The sequence below is a fragment of the Boleophthalmus pectinirostris genome, unplaced genomic scaffold (genome assembly GCF_026225935.1).
Source record: "Boleophthalmus pectinirostris isolate CB_2022bp ecotype Guang Dong unplaced genomic scaffold, ASM2622593v1 HiC_scaffold_23, whole genome shotgun sequence".
Taxonomy (NCBI): domain Eukaryota; kingdom Metazoa; phylum Chordata; class Actinopteri; order Gobiiformes; family Gobiidae; genus Boleophthalmus; species Boleophthalmus pectinirostris.
Genome location: NW_026571207.1, coordinates 37146605 through 37167898, shown reverse-complemented (window position 1 = coordinate 37167898; position 21294 = coordinate 37146605). Strand labels below are relative to the sequence as shown.

General features: G+C 40.4%; 1 protein-coding gene across 2 annotated transcripts in view; it reads right to left on the bottom strand.

Annotated features, from left to right (window-relative positions):
* LOC110155805 (polycomb group RING finger protein 3) overlaps positions 1-21294 on the bottom strand; it is a 47331-nt gene that overhangs the window by 11728 nt on the left and 14309 nt on the right. Inside the window, exons 2-4 of one of the 2 annotated variants that reach the window (XM_020919978.2) lie at positions 12128-12261; positions 3659-3776; positions 588-684 (exon numbers count right to left, since the gene is read on the bottom strand). In XM_020919978.2, coding sequence (XP_020775637.1) covers positions 588-684; positions 3659-3776; positions 12128-12142 — 230 coding nt within the window. In that variant the 5' untranslated portion in view covers positions 12143-12261. Of the gene's footprint in view, positions 1-587; positions 685-3658; positions 3777-5475; positions 5564-12127; positions 12262-21294 lie in introns of those variants that run through there. The other variant, XM_055159507.1, reaches the window with a different exon arrangement.

Below are 21294 nucleotides of genomic sequence, written 5' to 3'. Positions count from 1 at the left end.
TTCAGTTCCATTTTAACTGATTCAATTTACTTTTAGTACTTTTCAAAGTACTTTTTACTTATACTATTACACGTCATTGAAGAGTCTGGATTACGGGCACACGTTTGCACCTTTATTTAGAAGGACAGTCCGACAGACAGAACACAATGCTTCTAATCACAGCAACAGGGTTCAAACAGCAGCATCACCAAACTGAGCTCAAACATCCACACACTGTTTACAGGGACTTCATTTAGATCTCACATCCACTTTGACCTTCATCTGAATCATCTGCTGAACACGTCTGAACTGGATATTCTCATTTCTGTACAATGTTATGTGGGTAAGTCTGTGTGTGTGCCTGTGTGTGTGTGTGCGTATATGTATATATGTATATGTGCATTGTCATTGTCAGTTTGCTTAGGTCAGACTCTACTTACACTCGTATGTGAGCCTGATGTGTGTACTAAACTCAGTACTTTGTGTGGTACACAGTGTGTGCGGTACACAGTGTGTGCGTGCGGTACACAGTGTGTGCGTGCGGTACACAGTGTGTGCGTGCGGTACACAGTGTGTGCGTGCGGTACACAGTGTGTGTGTGCACTCACCCGATGTACTGCAGAGGGTGGCTCTGGTGGATCACGATGCGACACGTGGGACATGTGTTGTTCTCCTCCAGATACTTGACCAGGCAGCTGCGGCAGACTGCACACACACACACACACACACACAGACACAAACACATACAGAAAGACACAGGCACACACACACACACACAGACAAACAAACACGCACACACAGAGACGCAGACACACACACACACAGAAGCAGACGCACACACACAGAAGCAGACGCAGACACACAGAGACACAGACGCAGACACACAGAGACACAGACGCAGACACACAGAGACACAGACGCAGACACACACACACAGAGAAGCAGACGCAGACATACACACAGAGAAGCAGACACACACACACACACACAGACGCAGAAGCAGACACACAGACACACACACACAAGAATAACCATCAGTATTTGTGTCAGACATATTTGGTCAAGTGTAAAGGACAGTAACATGCAGAGCGGGAGCTTCCTAAACGCAGACGACACAAACTGCAGCTCAGGCCCCCGACTCCCGACTCCTGACTCCACCAAGTCTGATCATGTTTATTTCCTGTTTATCAGTTGATCTACTTGGGTCTTGGCTGCTTCGCTCTTTTACCTAAGACCACTGATTAGTCTGGATGCTTATTACGCCCATATTAACAAGTTTATTCACCCGATAATTATTCCATATTAGGTTTATGTCACCCTGCGAACACAAATAAAACGTGAGGAAGTTTTGATGATCATGTATCGGTCCTGATCACATTATGACAAAGACATGGTGAGCCTAAAATATTTACAATTAATACAACAGTGTTAAATGCTGAAAGTACTAAAAGAGCATGTCTAATGTAACAGATAATACTCAATACAACTGTACAACAACTCACCCTTACGTAACAGATAATACTCCCTACAACTGTACAGCAACTCACCCTTATGTTATAGATAATACTCCCTACAACTGTACAGCAACTCACCCTTATGTAACAAATAACCCTATGTCCTGTCAATCATCACATTATTGTTGCTCGGTCTTCCTATGACCTCTTGTATAATTTTTTTAAAAATAATAAAAAAATAATTTTATATTTTATTACTTCAGTTTTTATTTTATTTTTACTGTGCATTTACATATAATTATATCTTATTTGACACCACACTCTTTTTTGCTACTTACTTAGAATTTATTATTACCATTTATATTTTTACTCTTTGTTATTACATTTGTTGTGATGTGTGAGCTACTGTGCCCAAATAATTTCCCTTCTGGATCAATAAAGTTTGTCAAAGTCTAAGTCTATGCTAGAGCATGTTTAGAGACCTAGTGTGGCACCACCATGTTACATTTTATAGTATTACAAAATCCATAAGAGTAAATGGTTACATTTATATAGCACTTTTCTACCTTTCAAAGCACTGAAATTAAGCCAAATTTTTGCTTAGGGCCTCCTGAGGGTGAGATGCGTGATTTCACATGCAAAACCTGTTGGCCCCTGTGTAGTAGGAGCCACTCTTTCAGTTCCTCATATTTATATTTAGACCGTTCTGACCCATGTAAGACTAAAACTTCACCAGAAGAACACACATACACACGTAGGATGAGTACAGACAGGTACAGGTGGGTGTGAAAGGAGCAGAGGGAGGTACAGGTAGGTGTGACGGGAGCAGGATTTTCTGATAACTGAATGTCATGTGCTTAGTATTTGAAGGGCCCATCTCATGCAAAATAACTCTTTTCACATTGTATCTTCTGCACATATACCAGCACTATTTGGGTTTTTGAACATCCATTACACAGTAGTTCTGAAATCTTACTGATTTCTTGGAGTCAGTCACAGACCAGGAACTATGAAAGGCTGACTATTGTTCATCCCCCCGCCCGTCCTGAGAAAGCACAGGCTCCGCCCTCCAAACGTGACGTAGGCGACGAGTGAGCCACCCTTCCTCCGCCCATCTCAGGGAGGGAGGGGGAGACAGGCGTGCGCCCTGATAGTGGTAGGAATAAACTTTTATTCATCATGGTGATACAGCGTGTTCAGCCGCATGTGTTGGACCCGGAATCGGACGAGGACTTTGAGGAGCACGAAGCTCAAGCACCGCGTCCACATCAACTGAACATTACTGATTGGTAAAGTTTTAATAAACACTAGTAGATCAACTTATTATATCGTGTTCACTGCAGTGGAGAACAATGAGCTTATGCTGTCGCTTTTGTTTACGTGTTCATGTGGGAATTGTCAGCAGATGCGGGGTGGAGGCTGGGCGGAGGCAGTGGCGCGGGGGACGGGCGCGGGTGTGAAGCGCCTTCTGCTACATCAAACGTGTCATAGGTGTATCTGCCGCGTCTTTGTTGGAGCAGCTTTAGTTACGTCACGTGGGAGAGTGGCAGAAATACACTGCAATTTGTTAAAAAAAAAAAGCCAAATCAATCTAAAAACCACTTGGGCGACAAATACAAGGCCCACACATCACTCTTAGAAGGTAGAACGCTCTGAAAAGTTGATTTTGCATGAGATGGGCCCTTTAACTATAGCCCTGTTGATTATTACAAAGTTCAATAGTTTGTAAAATTGCCATGATGAAATACTTAACTTAAAAATCTGAAAAATTCGCAAAAACAAAAGCAAGTCCTGGTCTCAATAGCCTGGTCTCATGAAGTCTCTCCTCCATAGCTCCCCATTCCTCCTTTAATATCGCTGTAGAATAGTGAAAACAGGAGGAGGGGGGACTCATAACTCAATACTCAATAGTACTTTTTATATTCCCATATGTCCTTACGTATATCTATGTGGACCCCCAGTGGTCCAGGTAGGTTCCATAGTGTCCGTTGGCGTGTACTAGTCTATATGCTCTTATATTTGTTCTGACACAACTCAACATCATTGTAAACCTATTCAGGAAAGGTTCATTTGTGTCCTGTCAGTGAACTTTTGAAGTATCAATACCTCAAATGAGTTTCAGTACTGTAAGCAGTGAGGAAATGAATGCAGCAGAAACACTGAAGGAGACAGAGGTAGGGTTGGGTGTGAAGGGACGAGGAGGAGGTTGGGGTCTGTATACTTACAGGTGTGTAAGCACTCTGTGACCGTGGTGGCGTCGATCAGGTAGCCCTCACACAGGCGGCAGGTGATGTGGGCATTGATGTGACACAGTTTGATCTTCCTGGTCAGCATGTCGGGGTTCTAAAGAGACAGACTCAGGTCACATGACTGTACAGGAGAAGAAATGCTCACATCACTTTATTGCATTGGCTGAAATGTTCCACATCATGACACCAGTCTATCATTTATTAACTAGTGGTCTTAATGGGAACCAGCTGGAAACTCACCCTGAACTGTACCCTTCATGAAACTAAGTTAATCTATATACATTTTTTTTATCATTATATATATATTGTACACACAAAGTTACAATATATCTCAACACATTTGTTCATACCTATTTAAAAAAACAAAACATGTAATATTATGTGGTTTCAAACACACACAAATAGAGTAAATAGAGTGTGTCAATAATCCACAAGTGAAGCACACACTTTATGTAAACTCTGTCAATTTCATGAATCACTCAATGACCTCTATTTCAAGATTTTATCTTAACTACGTGTTTCAATGAAATATGTAAGACGTTCCTAAAAGTGATTCTGAATGATTCTTGAACAAATTCTGTAGCTTTTTAAATTTCTTGTGTTCATGGCAGCAGTAAGGAAATAATTAATATTTCTTCCCAACTCAACAGTTACAGTTGTTATAGGACACGTGGAACGAAAATAATGATTTAAAATATGATTAAAATAGGAGGAAATGAGGATTATATTAATATTACAAACTGAAAAAATGTCAGTAAAATGACAAACAAGGACCCACATTTGGTCTGATACATTCACATTTCATTTTATTATGATTAGGGCCCGACCAATATGGATTTTATTGCAGCCGATATGATACCGATAAAATGTTTTGGAGATGCCGATAGCCGATAATGTAAAAATTCACTGTAAATCTTGAATTGTTTAAAAAAACTTGGCTCTGGTGGATTTTAAATTAGGTTTAAAATGTATTGTTATTCTGTCTCTTTATGTCAGATTTACAGACAGTAGGTCGGCCTAATGGCATTTTTATATCACATTCTAGCTACTAGTGATGCGTATTCCAATTCTTTTTAGAGAACCGGCTCGGCTCCCTAAAAGCAGCCGGCTCTTTTGGCTCCCAAGTGACTCTTCAGGTTTTGCTGCAAGCAGGACTAAAGCAGAACTGAACCAGGACTGAGTGTCGGGACTCGGTCTCTCTCTCGAGCTCACGATTAGTGCTGGTTTATTTATTTTATGCACATGCAGATTTCTCAGTTTCGTTTTCGGCCGCTGCCGCTGCCAAACTCCCACGAGTCTGCACACGACGTGAAGAGAAAAAAAGTGAGAGAAAGAGAAAACACGGCTCCCAATAACGATCAGGCTCCCGTCGTTCGCTTCAAAGAGCCGGATTTAAGAGCCGATTCGTTCGCGACCTACCCATCGCTACAAGCTAATAAAACAAACTACCGCTATTAGCCGTTAGCCGTAAGTGCTGCGCGCCGCGGTAATTAATTATATGTGAAAATGTCATCATTCACACGTCTATTCACATCTAATTTACATATCAATGCAGATCCAGTAACAAATATACGGTCAACATAGTCACTTTACAATAGGCCAATAGAAAACAGTCTGTTTATGTGTTGGAGCTACAGCAGCTAACCCATAACAAATGACCAAAACTAGCTTCAAAATCAACACGTTTCCAACACTCAGCCTCAAACAGGCTCCTCCTCACATCACAAGTCTGCACTAACAAATGTTTTAATACAGAATCAAACCGACTGTCCGTAAAAAGAAAATCATCTCACGTGTTTGCGGCAGTGCGCGTTGAGTCGACGCAGAACTATACTTCAGCCGTAACTCAGTACAACACAGTAATTCAGCGAAGTAATTCACTGCCAAAACACTAGGGGGCGACGATATCTGTCCATTCATATATACGGTCTGTGTGTTTGACGTATAATCTCTGAAAAGTTTAACATGAACCATCTCTAGCGCGATAAAAGCACAGAACAGACTCACCATTAGTACAATATTCCTCTGTCACAGAAAGAACACGCATATTCCACTGAGTCATGTCCTTTTTAAGTCCAAGAGAAGCTGACCGTGTACCAGGAGCGAGCTGTTTTATGAGCGCTTTGTTTATGTAAGTTAGTGATGCGTTAGTCGTTTCGTTTCTGTAAAACGTAAACTCATATGCGCAAAGCTGCATTAAACACATTATTTCTAAATATATACTGAAAGAAAGAAAAGCCGACAGGAAATGTCTGTAGTGCGGTGGTACGGAGGACCAATCACAGCTCTTATCGTCTGCGTCGCTCCGCCTGCTGTCTGCGTCGTTTTGACGCGTAGTTAGAACATTTCAGAGGTGCACTTCGGTCAACGCAGAGGCTCTGCGTAGGGGATACGCGCCGACACAGATTTGACGCTGGACCGTAAATTGGCCTTAAAGACTGTCGAGAAAGTCCCTCTCCCGGGCACAGCGGGTACCCGAGTGATGCCCAAGAGAAGGGGGCGCCCAGAGAGACGCACGTTCCCGCAGAGAGAATGGGACGCTCGAGCTGGTATTCATTTTAATGCTCAAAAAAACCAAAAACAAAACTTGTTTGCCTTTCCACAGATCTGACCTGAAACTTGGTTTGGTGGTGTTGCACCAAACCAAGGTTTAATGTTAGGTTAAATGCCAGACTCTGGAACATCTGTGCAACATCTCCATGAAGACAAGCGGGTGACAGACCCTCTTGTTTCATGTTTAAATAACCTATATTACACAGAATTGACTTTTGTGAGCTTTAAGTCACAAGAGTAGGGATGTAACAATAACCAAAATACTGTGATATCATAAAAAGTGTCCCAATAATATCGTGGACTGTCACATTATATCACATTACAAGTTCTTTTGCTTAAATGTTTTGTATTAAATTGTTTTATTGTAGCAAATGCTAATAAATAAACATGGCGCACTACATATCCCATGATTCATTTCAGTGCAGACAACATGAAGAAATGTGTTTTACTTGCATTCTTGGGATTATGACAGTAATAATTCACACCAAAATCTTGTGAAGGCATTTTAAAAGGAGAAACGTATCCTATCTGCAATTATATGAGCCTGTTGTGATGCCATGAAGTGGTAGTTTTCAAGTTAACATAATACCTTTAACTTTAGTTCTGTAGAGATTGGTAATTCCAGGGCTGAAACTATGCAAAATATTCTAGTGAAAGTGTATGGAGGTTAAAAACACAGTAGAGCACTTCCTTTATTACAGTATGACATGAGAAGGTGGAACAGCTGAGTATTTTCCATTTGAGAGAAGAACTCCAAAATCAAAATCCAGAATCTGCAGAGCTTGTGTGAATGGAACAAGACTCCAGGTCTGTTTGTGATGAGAAAACTACATTTAAATATGGATCTGAAAATAGAGTATTATGAGTATTATTATGAGTTAAATGAGCACAATGTAACTTTTTAGGGAGAGGGTCTTGACTTATTTACTTACTTACTTATGGGGTCTAAACTTATTTATCTTCATGGAGACAAGCAGGACGGTGATGAATCCGTGTATTATTCGTTCATGTTTTTCAAAATAAAACCAAAAATAAGAAAAAAAAAACAACTACTTTATTCATTATTTGTCTCCAAAAAAAAACACAAAAAAAAAAAAAAAAAAAAAGAATAATGGTTCTTTTTTTTTTAGTTTCAGTGTTTAAGTGAATAATGGAAAAAAACGGATAACGGCCATTTCCCGTTTCTGTGACTTAAATTGCAATGCTGGACTAAACCAGGACTGAACCAGGACTGAACCAGGACTGAACCAGGACTGAACCAGGACTAACCAGGACTAAACCACGGCCCCGCCCACACTAGTTCATATTCAAGTCGTTTTCGTTGTGGATACAGTGTTCATTCACACTAATCCGACTGAAAACGGCTCCAGAGACGGAACGATCTGGTGGGGCCAGCTCCCACGAATTCATCTGAGTACAGATCTGATCCACCACTGTGTGCACGCCTGAAAACGCTGATACGCTGATGTAGTTCTAAGCACCGTGAAGTAGCTAATTCAGCGCCAAAACGCTAAGAATCAAGAATATATGTCCATTCATATGATCGTACGCATAGACCCGTATAATCTCTGAATAGTTTAACATGAACTATCTCCAACAGATAGAAGCACAGAACAGACTCAACATCAGCAGAATACCCCTGTCACAGAAAGAACACTCATATTCCACTGAGTCCTTAGTGAGCTGGTTTTTTGAGCACATGGCTAGTTTATGCAAATTAGCCATGTGGTTTTAACGTTTCCCTTCTGTAAAACGTAAACAAATATGCTCAAAGCTGTGTGGACAGGGACACAGAAACGAGTCAGTCCTCACTCTGAGCCGCTTATGCTTGTCTTAAATCCAGTGTTAGGCTAAGTAACAACTAAACCTCATCGTCGGTCCACAAAAAGACTGTTTTTACACTTGCCTCAGCTCAAAATCAGCTGCTGCAACTTCAGACTTCCTTGTTTTCACCGCTCACATGACATCGGGATGTCGTGACGACGTGACACCAGCCTATCACGTGACTAGCTTTTCAAGCGGTTTTGCATTACCGTGTGGACAGGGAAGGCTTTGATTGCGGACACAGAAACGACGTGTCTGGACGCAGATCGTTTCTGATACGGTGATACAGTGATACGCGGATTTGTTTCAATATAAACAGGGTCTAGGTCTACACCAGGACTGAACTGGGACTAAACCAGGTCTAAACCAGGACTGATCCCACAACTGAACAAGTACTGAGTGTCAGGACGGGCTCGGAGGTGCATCCACGTAGACCGTGGGGTGACCGCAGGAGAAAGGACCGGCACAGGGCTCTTGCACTTTGCAGACACCCTGCTCTGTGGGCTCGAGGCTCTCTCTCTCTCCAAGTCCAAGATTAGCCCTGGTTTGGTCCTGGTTTGGTCCTGGTTTGGACCTGGTTTGGTCCTGGTTTGGACCTGGTTTGGACCTGGTTTGGTCCTGGTTTGGTCCTGGTTTGGTCCTGGCGTAGTCCTGGCGTAGTCCTGGCATAGTCCTGGCATAGTCCTGGTTTAGACCTGGTTTAGACCTTAGACCTGGGTTAGACCTGGGTTAGACCTGGGTTAGACCTGGTTTAGTCCTAGTTCATTTCTGGTTTAGTCCTAGTTCAGTTCTGGTTTAGTCCTAGTTCAGTTCTGGTTTAGTCAGTTCTGGTTTAGTCCTAGTTCAGTTCTGGTTTAGTCCTAGTTCAGTTCTGGTTTAGTCCTAGTTCAGTTCTGGTTTAGAGCTGGTTTAGACTTGGTTTAGTTCTCCTGGTTCAGTCCTGGTTCAGTCCTGGTTCAGTCCGGCATCACAATTTAAGTCATGTAAACGGGAAACATCCGTTATCCTTTTTTTTTTCATTATTCATTAAAACACAAAATCGAAAACTGAAAAAACATATCATTATCTGTTTTTTGGTTTCGAAAAACTGATAAATGAATGATACACGGATTGTGACATCACCAGGACACGTTACAAGTTACACTTCGACTTTATTGATCCACAAGGGAAATTACTTCGGCACAGTAGCTCACGCATCACATTAAAATAACAAAGCATAAAATAAATATAAAAATGTTAAGAAACCATCGACAAGTTACCATTTACAAGTCATATCTAGATGAATAATTATTGCTGTGGTGACACTTCATAATAAAACTTAAGAGTAAAGAATTTCATATTTTTAGATACAGTAATGTTGTTTTTTTTTATTCAAAAACACACTATATGATTTATTTTTCCAACATGGCATTTAAAAGAGCCCATATTTTCTGATCTATCTTATAATGTAGTTTCCTCATCGCAAACAGACATGGAGCTGTGTTTCGTTTCCTTCACACATGTTTAACACAGAAATCCTGCAAGTCATGTGGTGATACAGGAAGTGCTCCACTGTGTTGCTAAACTCCACACACCTTCACTAAAATCATTTAGATCATTTCAGCTCTGAACAAAAGCTAAAAGGAGCTGTTAACTTGAAAAGTACCACTACATGACAACACAAGTCAACAGTAAATTTTACATAATATAGGACCTTTAAATTTTATTATTTTACCAACTCCAATACACTAATTCTCAATACATAAAATCTCAATAAATAAATTCTCAATACATCAATTCTCAATAAAAAAAATTCTCAATAAAAAAATTCAATAAAATCAATTCAATAAAATCAATTCTCAACAAAATAAATTCTCAATAAATAAACTCTCAATAAAAAATTCTCAATAAAAAATGCTCAATAAAATTAAATTAATTCTCCATCCATCCATCCATCCATCCATTTTCGTCCGCTTATCCGGGGCCGGGTCGCGGGGGGAGCAGCCTAAGCAGGGACTCCCAGACTTCCTTCACCCCAGACACGTCCTCCAGCTCCTCCGGGGGGACCCCGAGGCGTTCCCAGGCCAGCCGAGAGACATAGTCCCTCCAGCGTGTCCTGGGTCTTCCCCGGGGCCTCCTCCCGGCGGGACATGCCCGGAACACCTCCCGAGGGAGGCGCCCAGGATTTTTTTAAAGGCAAACTCTAATCTGTCTTTATAAAAATGCATTGTTTCCTAGTCCTTTTTTGTATATATAGTAGTTTTTGCATAAACTCCCCCTGCAGGTGTAAATTAATTCTCAATAAAATAAAAAAAATGAAATAAATAGAAATGGTTCTCAGTATTGATTTCCTGAAAACAAACAAGACGGACTTTTAACTTGTGCCATTTAGCACAAAAATTAAACACATGTCTTGTGTCTGATCCAAACCACATGGTGTTAGTGACAGGACTGGCTCTAGACCTCCCCTGAAAACTGACTCACAGTCTCTTTATGAACTGCCCAGCTCTTCTGAGAACACTCAGTTGACCATGGAGATGTTATTGTTTTCCCAAGAATTGGTCCTTTTTCAGATTCTAAAATGTGATGAAGTCAAACTCACATTTTTTTCCTATTGATGACAGTATTTTATCTTAAAAGATCAGTTCATTCACATTGAACCTGATCATCATACAAAATAAAATGCATTTTTAAAATCAAAACATCTGTAAAATGAAATGTGACATGTGACAGCAGCAGAAAAGAGAAGTGAGTGCATGAGTAATCTGAAGATTTTTTTTAAAGGCAAACTCTAATCTGTCTTTATAAAAATGCATTGTTTCCTAGTCCTTTTTTGTATATATAGTAGTTTTTGCATAAACTCCCCCTGCAGGTGTAATCTGGGTCAGATACACATGGGTCCGGTCAAGTGGTAACGGAGGGAAACAGGGGCAGATTTCTGACATTCAAATGTCTCTTATTCAGAAACTAGAGGGACTATTGAAATAAGTAAAGTATCAGAATGTAGGAAAGAGTTACACTCCAACAGGGTCAAGTTAAACCTGTGATATTCTTTCAAGTTGTTGACAAAAAATTTTAAAAATCATGTCGGTAACAGAGGGAATGAAATATGCAGCACTTTCTGGGCAATAAATCCAAACAGTGATAACTCTTGGTTCTCACTTACATATCCTTAACAAACTGGTTTGAATATTTGCTTCATATAGTTTTCTACCATATGGTACAAGATTAGGTTGAAAAACCTCTTACTTTTTGACTCATGAGATTTTTTATTAAGAAAGGTCATGGTAACGGAGGAAAAATTGTACAAACAAGTAGAAGGTGCAGGATTTTACATCATTTGTCGCTTTTTTCTTCTGAATACTTTAATATTACTTCAAAATGAAAGGAAACTATTTCTATAAAATATGTCAGTCCTTCCAAGCAAATTTTTATCATTTTAAATACTTTTTTTTTTATTTTTATCATGTACCTTCATCAATAGTTCAAAGATGGAATAACACAAGATATGATGAAATACATCCATTTATTGACATGATTTGCAGGTCTTTGAAATTTGGGAAATAATTTTTGTTCCATGTTTCATACATGGTCTGTTTAAAACGTATGGAACTTTAGAACCAAAAATGGTACAGAAAAAAGGTCAACAGTTTCATAAACTAGAGTACATATGTATCTGTTCAATACTTTTTTATATCAGATGCATTAACTTGAATTTTTGGCCTTGTTGTTTACTTCTGCTTGACCGGGCCCACAGATAAACAGAATAGTTTTGAGAGCTTTTGCTACATCCCCTTTTAGTCGACCAATCAATCAGCAAGACATGCTGTTAGTCCAACATCAATTGCGTTAGTCGACTACAGACCAAGTAGTGACAAGATTCCTGAAAAATCAATAACATCTCCATGGGGACAAGCAGGTAGGAGACCCCATTTCAGAAAATCTACATAGTGTGCCTTCAAAAGAACACACTCCAGGAGGAAACCAAGCCCTAAACTCTTACTGCCCATGTCAGTGATTTCACTGAGACATTTGCTGGTCAGATTAGAAAAGCCTCTAAACATGTGCTGATGTGAGTGTGGCTCTTACCCCTAGCACCGCCATGCGTGGGCTGTGGGGGGCAGCAGAGGTCCAGCCTGGTTCAGCTCCACATCCTCAGGAGCCTCTCATGGGGCCCGCACACACACAGGTCTCTGCTGAGTCCTGCTCTGTCCTGTGCTGTCCTGCAGGAGACACAAGAGGGGACATCTTACAAGTCTGACACAAGACAATACAAGCATTGTACAAGCAGGCCTGTCACAGTTTATGATCAGGGAGTCTCTAATCATAAAACACATCATAAAAATCTGAATAAATCATTATCATCATAAACAGATGGATCAGTGGGTCTCTAATAGGGACCCACCAACTGAGCTTTTCAAGATACTCAAAGACAAACAAAACAAAGGCAAACAAAAGAAATAAGACAGTTAATGAAAGGTGCTTTTAAAGAGATGGGTTTTAGGGCTTTTTTTTTTTTTTTAAACATGGAGCGTGTAGAGGAGCCTCTGATGTGTTTGGGGAAGGAGTTCCAGAGGGTGGTCCTGGTGGGGGGGACAGGAGGGTGGCGTCAGCTGATCGGAGGGCACGGGTGGGGGTGTGGTGGTGGAGGAGCTCACAGAGGAAGGTGTGTCTGACAGGTTATGAAGGGACACAACGGTAAAGGATCAGTATTGAGTTTCAGTCACTACTGATATCATGTCAACACTCACTATCAGCTGATCCCAGTGTAAATACTCAAAAAGGCAATGTATTTTCATCAAAACGTCGATTTAAGTTATTTATCCAGCAAACAACTGTTGAAAAACCTCAAACATTATGAAACATTCAAAGCCCACATTAGCCAGTAAACTCTTATTACATCCAATCAAAAGCCCAACAAGGATAAGGGCTGAACCAATATCATGAAACCAATACCCCAATTTGACTGGGTCTGCAACCCTAAGCAATACTAAAACTTCAAATTCTATTCTGATACTAAGGAATACATTCAATACTCAATACCTAATGTGATACCATAATAATAATTTTTAAAAACACTCTTGATTTAGACAACAGAAAGTGATTTTCTGTCCCCATGTGTGTTATATGTGTGTAATCATCAGTGGTGCAGTAGGTTCACAGTGGCCCATGTGTGTATACTAGTCTACGTGCTTTTCTACTTGTTCTGACTAGGGGTGTGCAAAAATATTGGAAAATCGATATATCGTATCGTTTAATGTGATGATACAGTATTGATATCGTGGGCTAATGTATCGATATATTTCACCAAGAGTACTTTTAGGTGTGTTTTACTAAATTATATTGTTACAAAGCTACAGTTTTGTTGCTTGTGGAGTGAAAGGAAACTCATTTATTCATCACATTTGACATTTTCACTCTTTTAATGATTAAAATGATTGTGTTTCATATGAACTTTGCACAAGTGGTTTGACAAAGACTTTTAGGCTACGTTCAGACTGCAGGGCTTAACGCTCAATTCCAATTTTTTTGTGAAATCCGATGTTTTTGCGAGGTCGTTCACATTTCCAATTAAATGTGACTTGTATGTGACTCCAGTGTGAACATTAAACGGCCCAAAAGTGTCCCACATGTGACACTGGAGACACAACGACGTCTGTGTTTACAGAAGTTGTCCAAACATGGACGCAGCATCGAGCACCTGGAGATTTTAAAGTTCCTCTCGTACCGGAGCCAGAACATGAACAACTTACTTGTTTTAAGGAGGAGATTGAGAAGGAGAAGGACGAGGTTTTTGGTCGTGGTGTTTGTGGGACAGCGGCAGCGACGTCTGTTGAAAGGAACGTGTGGATGTGGAGACGGAGCCAAGAGTGGTGAGTGGTGATGTGCTTCACTTCAGTGACACGGAGTTCATTAACAATTTTCACCTACTTCAGCGCAGAATAGTGACGTTTGTGTCTTGTTGATAACGTGTAGGTGGATGAATGCACTTTGACCGTTCAGACTGAAGTCACATGTCAAAAGATCAGATATGTATCGGTTTTAGGAGCACATATCCAAGTGTCCTGGGTCACATTTGAAAAAATCTGATCTGTGTCGTTCAGACTGTCATTAAAAGATCAGATACATAGATGCCAAAAAAAATCGGATTTGGGTCACTTCAGTGTCACAGCCACAATTTAGCCTTTATTTTTTTATTGAACCGTATCGAATCGATTTGAAATATATCATATCGAATCGAAAGTGCACTGTATCGAGATATGTATTGGATCGTGGCCGGTGTATCGAGGTATGCATCGTATTGGCAACTTCTTAATGATACCCAGCCCTAGTTCTGACACACTCAATATCATTTTAAAGACATTCAGGAAAGGTTCACTTCTGTCCTGTGAATGAGACTTTTTGAGTTTAGTCTAGATTCAGTACTAGTTACAAACATGAACTGCAAACAACAGAATGAAACACTTTAGTAGTTTGTTTGTATCTGTAATGAGCAGCAGAAGTGATTTGTCCAACCCTCTACAGCTCCAAACATATTGTAAATAACGAGGGACGCACCGCTCCAGCTTTTTCAGTTTTGATCCAGTTCTCGATATTCTGACTTAACAGACATCAGAGTCAGGACAAAAAACTGCACTTATTTTCTTAAAACACAGTCAGGTTATTACACAAGAGATTTAATAGTGTTGTGCAACTTTTATCTATCCTTGAAATCACTACTGAACAGATTTGTATTAAAGGGCCCATATCATGCTTTTAAAACCATTTCTGATCTATGTTCCAGTGTAGTTTCCTCATCACAACAGACCTGAAGTTGTGTTTTATTTCAGTTACACATGTTAAAACACACAAATCCTGCACATTTAGGCTGAGTTCTTCTCTCAGACTGAAAACACTGTTGTCCCTTGTGACAACATGGAAGTGCTCAACTCCACACACCTTCACTCGAGCACGGCAACACGACTTTACTACACAGCCCTGTCAGCTGCACAAGTGTCACTCGTACGATAAAAACAGTGAATAAATTCACTCTAAAACACACAGCGGATCTGTGCTGATCTTCAGTAAACACTGTGACACAGACAGAAGTTTAGCTGTCCTCACTCCTCCTCCTCCTCCCTCTCCTCCTCCTCCTCCTCCTCCTGTCCTCACTCCTCCTCCTCCTCACTCCTCCTCCTCCTCCTCCTCCTCTCCTCTCCTCCTCCTGTCCTCCTCCTCCTCCTCCTCCTCCTCCTCCTCCCTCCTGTCCTTTCTCCTCCTCCCTCCTCCTCCTCCTGTCCTTACTCCTGTCCTCACTCCTCCTCCTCCTGTCCTCCTCCTCCTCCTCCTCCTCCTCCTGCTCCTCCTCCTCCTCCTCCTCCTCCTTCCTCCTCCTCCTGTCCTCACTCCTCCTCCTCCTCCTCCTCCTCCTCCTCCTGTCCTCACTCCTCCTGTCCTCTCTCCTCCTCCTCCTGTCCTCACTCCTCCTCCTCCTCCTGTCCTCACTCCTCCTCCTGCTCCTCCTCCTCCTGTCCTCACTCCTCCTCCTCCTGTCCTCACTCCTCCTCCTCCTCCTCCTCCTGTCCTCACTCCTCCTCCTGTCCTCACTTCTGTCCTCACTTCTGTCCTCACTTCTGTCCTCACTTCTGTCCTCACTTCTGTCCTTCTCCCTCTCCTCCTCTCTCCTCCTCCTCCTCCTCCTCCTCCTCCTCCTGTCCTCCTCCTTCCTCCTCACTCCTGGCCTCACTCCTCCTCCTCCTCCTTTCCTCACTCCTCCTCCTCTTCCTCCTCCTCCTGTCCTCTCTCCTCCTCCTCCTGCCCTCTCTCCTCCTCCTCCTGTCCTCTCTCCTCCTCCTCCTGTCCTCTCTCCTCACTCCTCCTGTCCTCTCTCCTCACTCCTCCCTCCTGTCCCCTCCTCCTCCTGTCCTCCCTCCTCCTGTCCTCCCTCCTCCTCCTCCTCCTCCCCTCCTCCTCCTCCTCCCTCCTCCTCCTCCCCTCCTCCTCCTCCACTTATTTTCTCAGGTAACAGCGCTGGCTCTCCGTTAGCGGTGGGCGATATCTGGATATTTAAAATACATCGTTGGAGATGATAAACATGTACTGGGACACTTCATCTGAACAATACTCCGGTCAGAGAGTAAATTAGGACAACTGAATATATTTTTGGAGCCTTTAATGTCTCGTCTTCAATCCTTTTAGCTGATTTCGCCTGGTTATCTATAAATACTTTTAAATCATATTACTTACTGAAAATAACTGTAACAGAGTAGTAATAGGTAGCACATAGAATATGAAAGTATATGAACAAGTGTTAAACAATCACATTAACTGTAACATAATATGTAAATCAGCATCTGCACATTTACACAACGATTAGAGAAACAATAAATACTATTTTACAAACCCACCTCTATCACAGACACAGACTTTGATAGGTTATGGGGAATGATCTGAAGCTACAGCAGTCCAGCAGTAACAGTGTTACCATGGTGCTCTGAGCTGCCTACAAAGGCCTGACTAAAATCAACAGTTCTATTAGGGAAGTTACAAGATCTATCGAGATATTTTTTTAAACACAAAATAAACTCTGACATGGGGGGGGGGTATATTAGTATTTTAAATATATCGAGATATTTTTTAAACTCGATATGGATTCTGACATATCGTATATGGGTCCGGTCAAGCAGAAGTAAACAGCAAGTCCAAAAATTCAAGTTAATGCATCTGATATAAAAATGTATTGAACAGATACATATGTACTCTAGTTTATGAAACTGTTGACCTTTTTTCTGTACCATTTTTGGTTCTAAAGTTCCATATGTTTTGAACAGACCATGTATGAAACATGGAACAAAAATTATTTCCCAAATTTCAAAGACCTGCAAATCATGTAAATAAATGGATGTATTTCATCATATCTTGTGTTATTACCTCCGCCAAGGAGGTTCTGTTTTTGCCGGCATTTGTCTGTTAGCAACATAACTCAAAATGTTATGGACCGATTTTGATGAAATTTTCAGGATTTGTTGGAAATGTGAAAAGGAAGAAGTGATTTCATTTTGGGGGTGATCCGGAAGAAATCCTGGATTCTGGATCACTTTGAAATTTTAGTTAACATTGTGGTAAATGGGGCCAAAAATTTTGTTTCTCAATATCTCGGTTAATTATTGACCAAACCCCATGAAATTTGACTCAGGGATGGACAATGGGATCCTCTTTCATATTCCAAAAGCTGATCCGGATCTGATCCAGAAGACTGATTTTATCGCAATTTATATAAAAAATGGGGGTAGTCCTTGGCGGAGGTCTGCGCTCTCTGACTGCTTTTCTAGTTCCATCTTTGAACTGTTGATGAAGGTACATGATTTTTTTTTTTTATGTATTTATAATGATAAAAATTAGCTTGGAAGGACTGACATATTTTATAGAAATAGTTTCCTTTCATTTTGAAGTAATATTAAAGTATTCAGAAGAAAAAAGCGACAAATGATGTAAAATCCTGCACCTTCTACTTGTTTGTACAATTTTCCCTCCGTTACTTTTCCCTCCGTTACCATGACCTTTCTTCATAAAAAAAATGTCATGACTCAAAAAGTAAGAGGTTTTTCAACCTAATCTTGTACCATATGGTAGAAAACTATATGAAGCAAATATTCAAACCAGTTTGTTAAGGATATGTAAGTGAGAACCAAGAGTTATCACTGTTTGGATTTATTGCCCAAAAAGTGCTGCATATTTCATTCCCTCCGTTACTGACATGAGTTTTTTTAATTTTTTGTCAACAACTTGAAAGAATATCACAGGTTTAACTTGACCCTGTTGGAGTGTAACTCTTTCCTACATTCTGATACTTTACTTATTTCAATAGTCCCTCTAGTTTCTGAATAAGAGACATTTGAATGTCAAAAATCTGCCCCTGTTTCCCTCCGTTACCACTTGACCAGACTCATATCGATATAATGTTTATATTCAATTCTGATTTCGCAGCTTCGCTTGTTTGCTTCTTTGTGCTCCCCCCGTCTCCCTGATTTTGCTGCTTGTGTCTCATTCACTCGTCACTACCGTCGTTAATGCCTAAAGTTGGTGCCAGTGAAAAGCTTCTAGCACCATGAACCTTTTCCACCATTTACAGACAAGACCATCAGCAGCACATCCAGTGTCACAGAGAGAACACTCATATTCCACTGAGTCACACCGAAAGAAGCTGAACCACATCAGTGCACAAGGACTGAGCTGTTTATGCAAACAACGTTTCTGTTAAATGTAAACACACGTGCACAAAACTGCATTAAACACATTATAATGTCAAACGGGCTGATGTGGCTCTAGAGTGGTTATGGTTATGGTTTAAATGTTGTAAAGTTTAGTCATGTAAAGTTTATTTATGTAGAAGATTTTAATGAATAATCTGCTGCAGTGTCACTTGTACAATAGTGTTTGGAAACGTTGGGTTTGATCTGCAGTGGATTGTGAGCAGTGTTGGGAAGGTGACTTTTAAAATGTATTCCCCTACAGATTACAGATTACATACCTCAAAATGTAGTTTGTAACAGAATCCATTAAATTACTTAAAGTGAGTAATGTAATCTGAATACTTTGGATTACTTGATATTGTCATGTTTTTTAAAACTACATGAATGTAACAACCACATCCTGAAAATTAATGTTTGTTCTCTTCAAATTGTCTGTTGAGCCCAAATCTCCATGAATAGACTTTTGTTTGTTGTAGAGAAGCAAAGACAAAGATGTTTTATCTGCTAAAAGACACAAAAAGTCCAGTCTTTCCTTAACAATATTAATATTATTGACAGAGAAATGTTTTCTATGCGAGATCACTGCTGCTTTAAATTATGTCCACCTACTGTTAGTGTCATATTGTTTAGTCCTGGTTTAGTCCTGGTTTAGTCCTGGTTTAGTCCTGGTTTAGTCCTGGTTTAGTCCTGGTTTAGTCCTGGTTTAGTCCTGGTTTAGTCCTGGTTTAGTCCTGGTTCAGCCCAAAATGTGAAAACAGGAAAATCCCACCATGTAATCCATTTATTTCAACAAAGTAACTGTAATCCAATTACCACTCACTGAAACAGTAACTGTAACTGAATACAGTTACTCATAATTTGTACTCTGATTACGTAACTCCAGTACATGTAATCCGTTACTCCCCACCACTGGATATATATCATATATATCGATATAATACTTATATTTTATTCTGATTTCACTGCTTTGTTTGTTTGCCTTCTCTGTGCTCACCTGCTCCGCCAGCACAAGGAACGAGCTGTTTTTTTATGCTTTTTTTTTTAGAGCTTATAGTTTATGCAGATGAGCAATAATGAGTCATGTGGTTTTAAGTCTCATTTCTGTCAAGCGTAAACAAATGTGGCAAAGCTGCATTAAAAACGTTATCAAACAGGCTGATGTGGCTCCATAGTCGTTCTGCTTTATATGTTGTAAAGTTTAGTCATGTGAAGTTTATTTATGCAGCAGATTTTCATGAATAATCTGCTGCAGTGTAGAACTTGTACAATAGTGTTTGGAAACATCGGGTTTGATCTGTGCAGTGGCCTGTGGGACACCTCACAGCTCCTTACAGATTGTTAGGAAGCTCCCAGGCTTCCTCTGCCAAAAGGAGCTCATGGTTCTGGTTATCGTGCCGTTAACAGAGTCGATGCAAAGATGAGCTTGAGTTGCAGAGTTTCCGAACGCACTTTATAGTTTAGGGCGCCCGCCTTGACAACAAGTTTCCCCCCTGCCTTGACTACGTCGCTACGCAGAACAAACAGTCAGGATTGAAAACAAACTCTTGGTCTGGAAAAAAAAACTAATAACATAACATAGTAACTACAATTATTTTTTTCAAAGTAACATGCCAAACACTGAGAAAGACTAATAACGGATTATTCAAATATGTGTGAATGAAACGAAATGATCACTTTGTGACCTTAAATAAAAGTTCAGCTTGTAAATAATCATATAACATCCAATTAACAACCCAACCAGGATATCGGCATAACCAGTATACCGACAGTGTTGGGGAGTAACAGATTACATGTACCGGAGTTACGTAATCAGAGTACAAATTCTGAGTAACTGTATTCAGTTACAGTTACTGTTTCAGTGAGTGGTAATTGGATTACAGTTACTTTGTTGAAATACGGCGGTATTTTCCTGTTTTCACATTTGGGGCTATATCCCCCTTTTTTTTTTCTCTTTAATTCCACTCATTGCCGGACACTAAACCAGGTCTAAACCAGGTCTAAACCAGGTCTAAACCAGGTCTAAACCAGGTCTAAACCAGGTCTAAACCAGGTCTAAAGCAGGTCTAAATCAGTTCTAAACCAGGTCTAAAACACGATTAAACAGGACTAAACCAGGACAAAACCAGGTCTAAACCCAGGTCTAAAACTAGGTCTAAACAAGGTCTAAACCAGGACTAAACTAGGTCTCAAACAGGATTTAATAGGACTAAATCATGCTGTGCAGACCATGTCTCCTCCTCTTCTATCAATACTATTTTTAATTTGATTAAGTAAAGACTCAACCTTTTTATTTTCTTTTAACAGACAAAACATCTTATGTGAAGATTTCCTGGTCTTTGCTTCTCTACAGCAAATCAAGTAATCCAAAGTATTCAGATTACATTACTCACTTTAAGTAATTTAATGGATTACGTTACAAACTACATTGTGGTGTATGTAATCTGTAGGGGATACATTTTAAAAGTAACCTTCCCAACACTGTATACTGATACCATCCAGCTGTTTTACCAGTATCGAATTGGTGCTTCCCCACACATAACAAAAAATACAATGAAAAATGAACAGTGAATATTGACCCCCAGAATGTACTGCTCCATCTGCTGAACGAACTATTGAAGGATAAGTGGAGGTAGTAACTATAGTGACAGGACTAAAACAGTTTGAGAGCGCGTCTTTGTAAAAGTCCTGACTCATTTCCAGTTCATTTCTGTCTGGTCTGGAGTGGATCCTCAAACTGTGGGCCTGTACAATATATCACAATGGAATAGAAAGTGCAGTTTGAGTTGGAGCAGTTTTCAAATCGCAAAAAGCTGCAATTATTTACATCATAGAATGTCCTCCGCCAGCAACTAAATCTCCGGTCTTCTTTATAGAAAAATCTTTGTTGTACTTCGTCCTACACAGTGCTTCAGAAGCACTTCTATCGTCATGGACACCAAACCACACCAAGTTTCAGGTTACATCTGTGGAGAGGCGGCTAGGGATGGGCATGATTAGTCGATTAATCGATAATTGATCATTAAG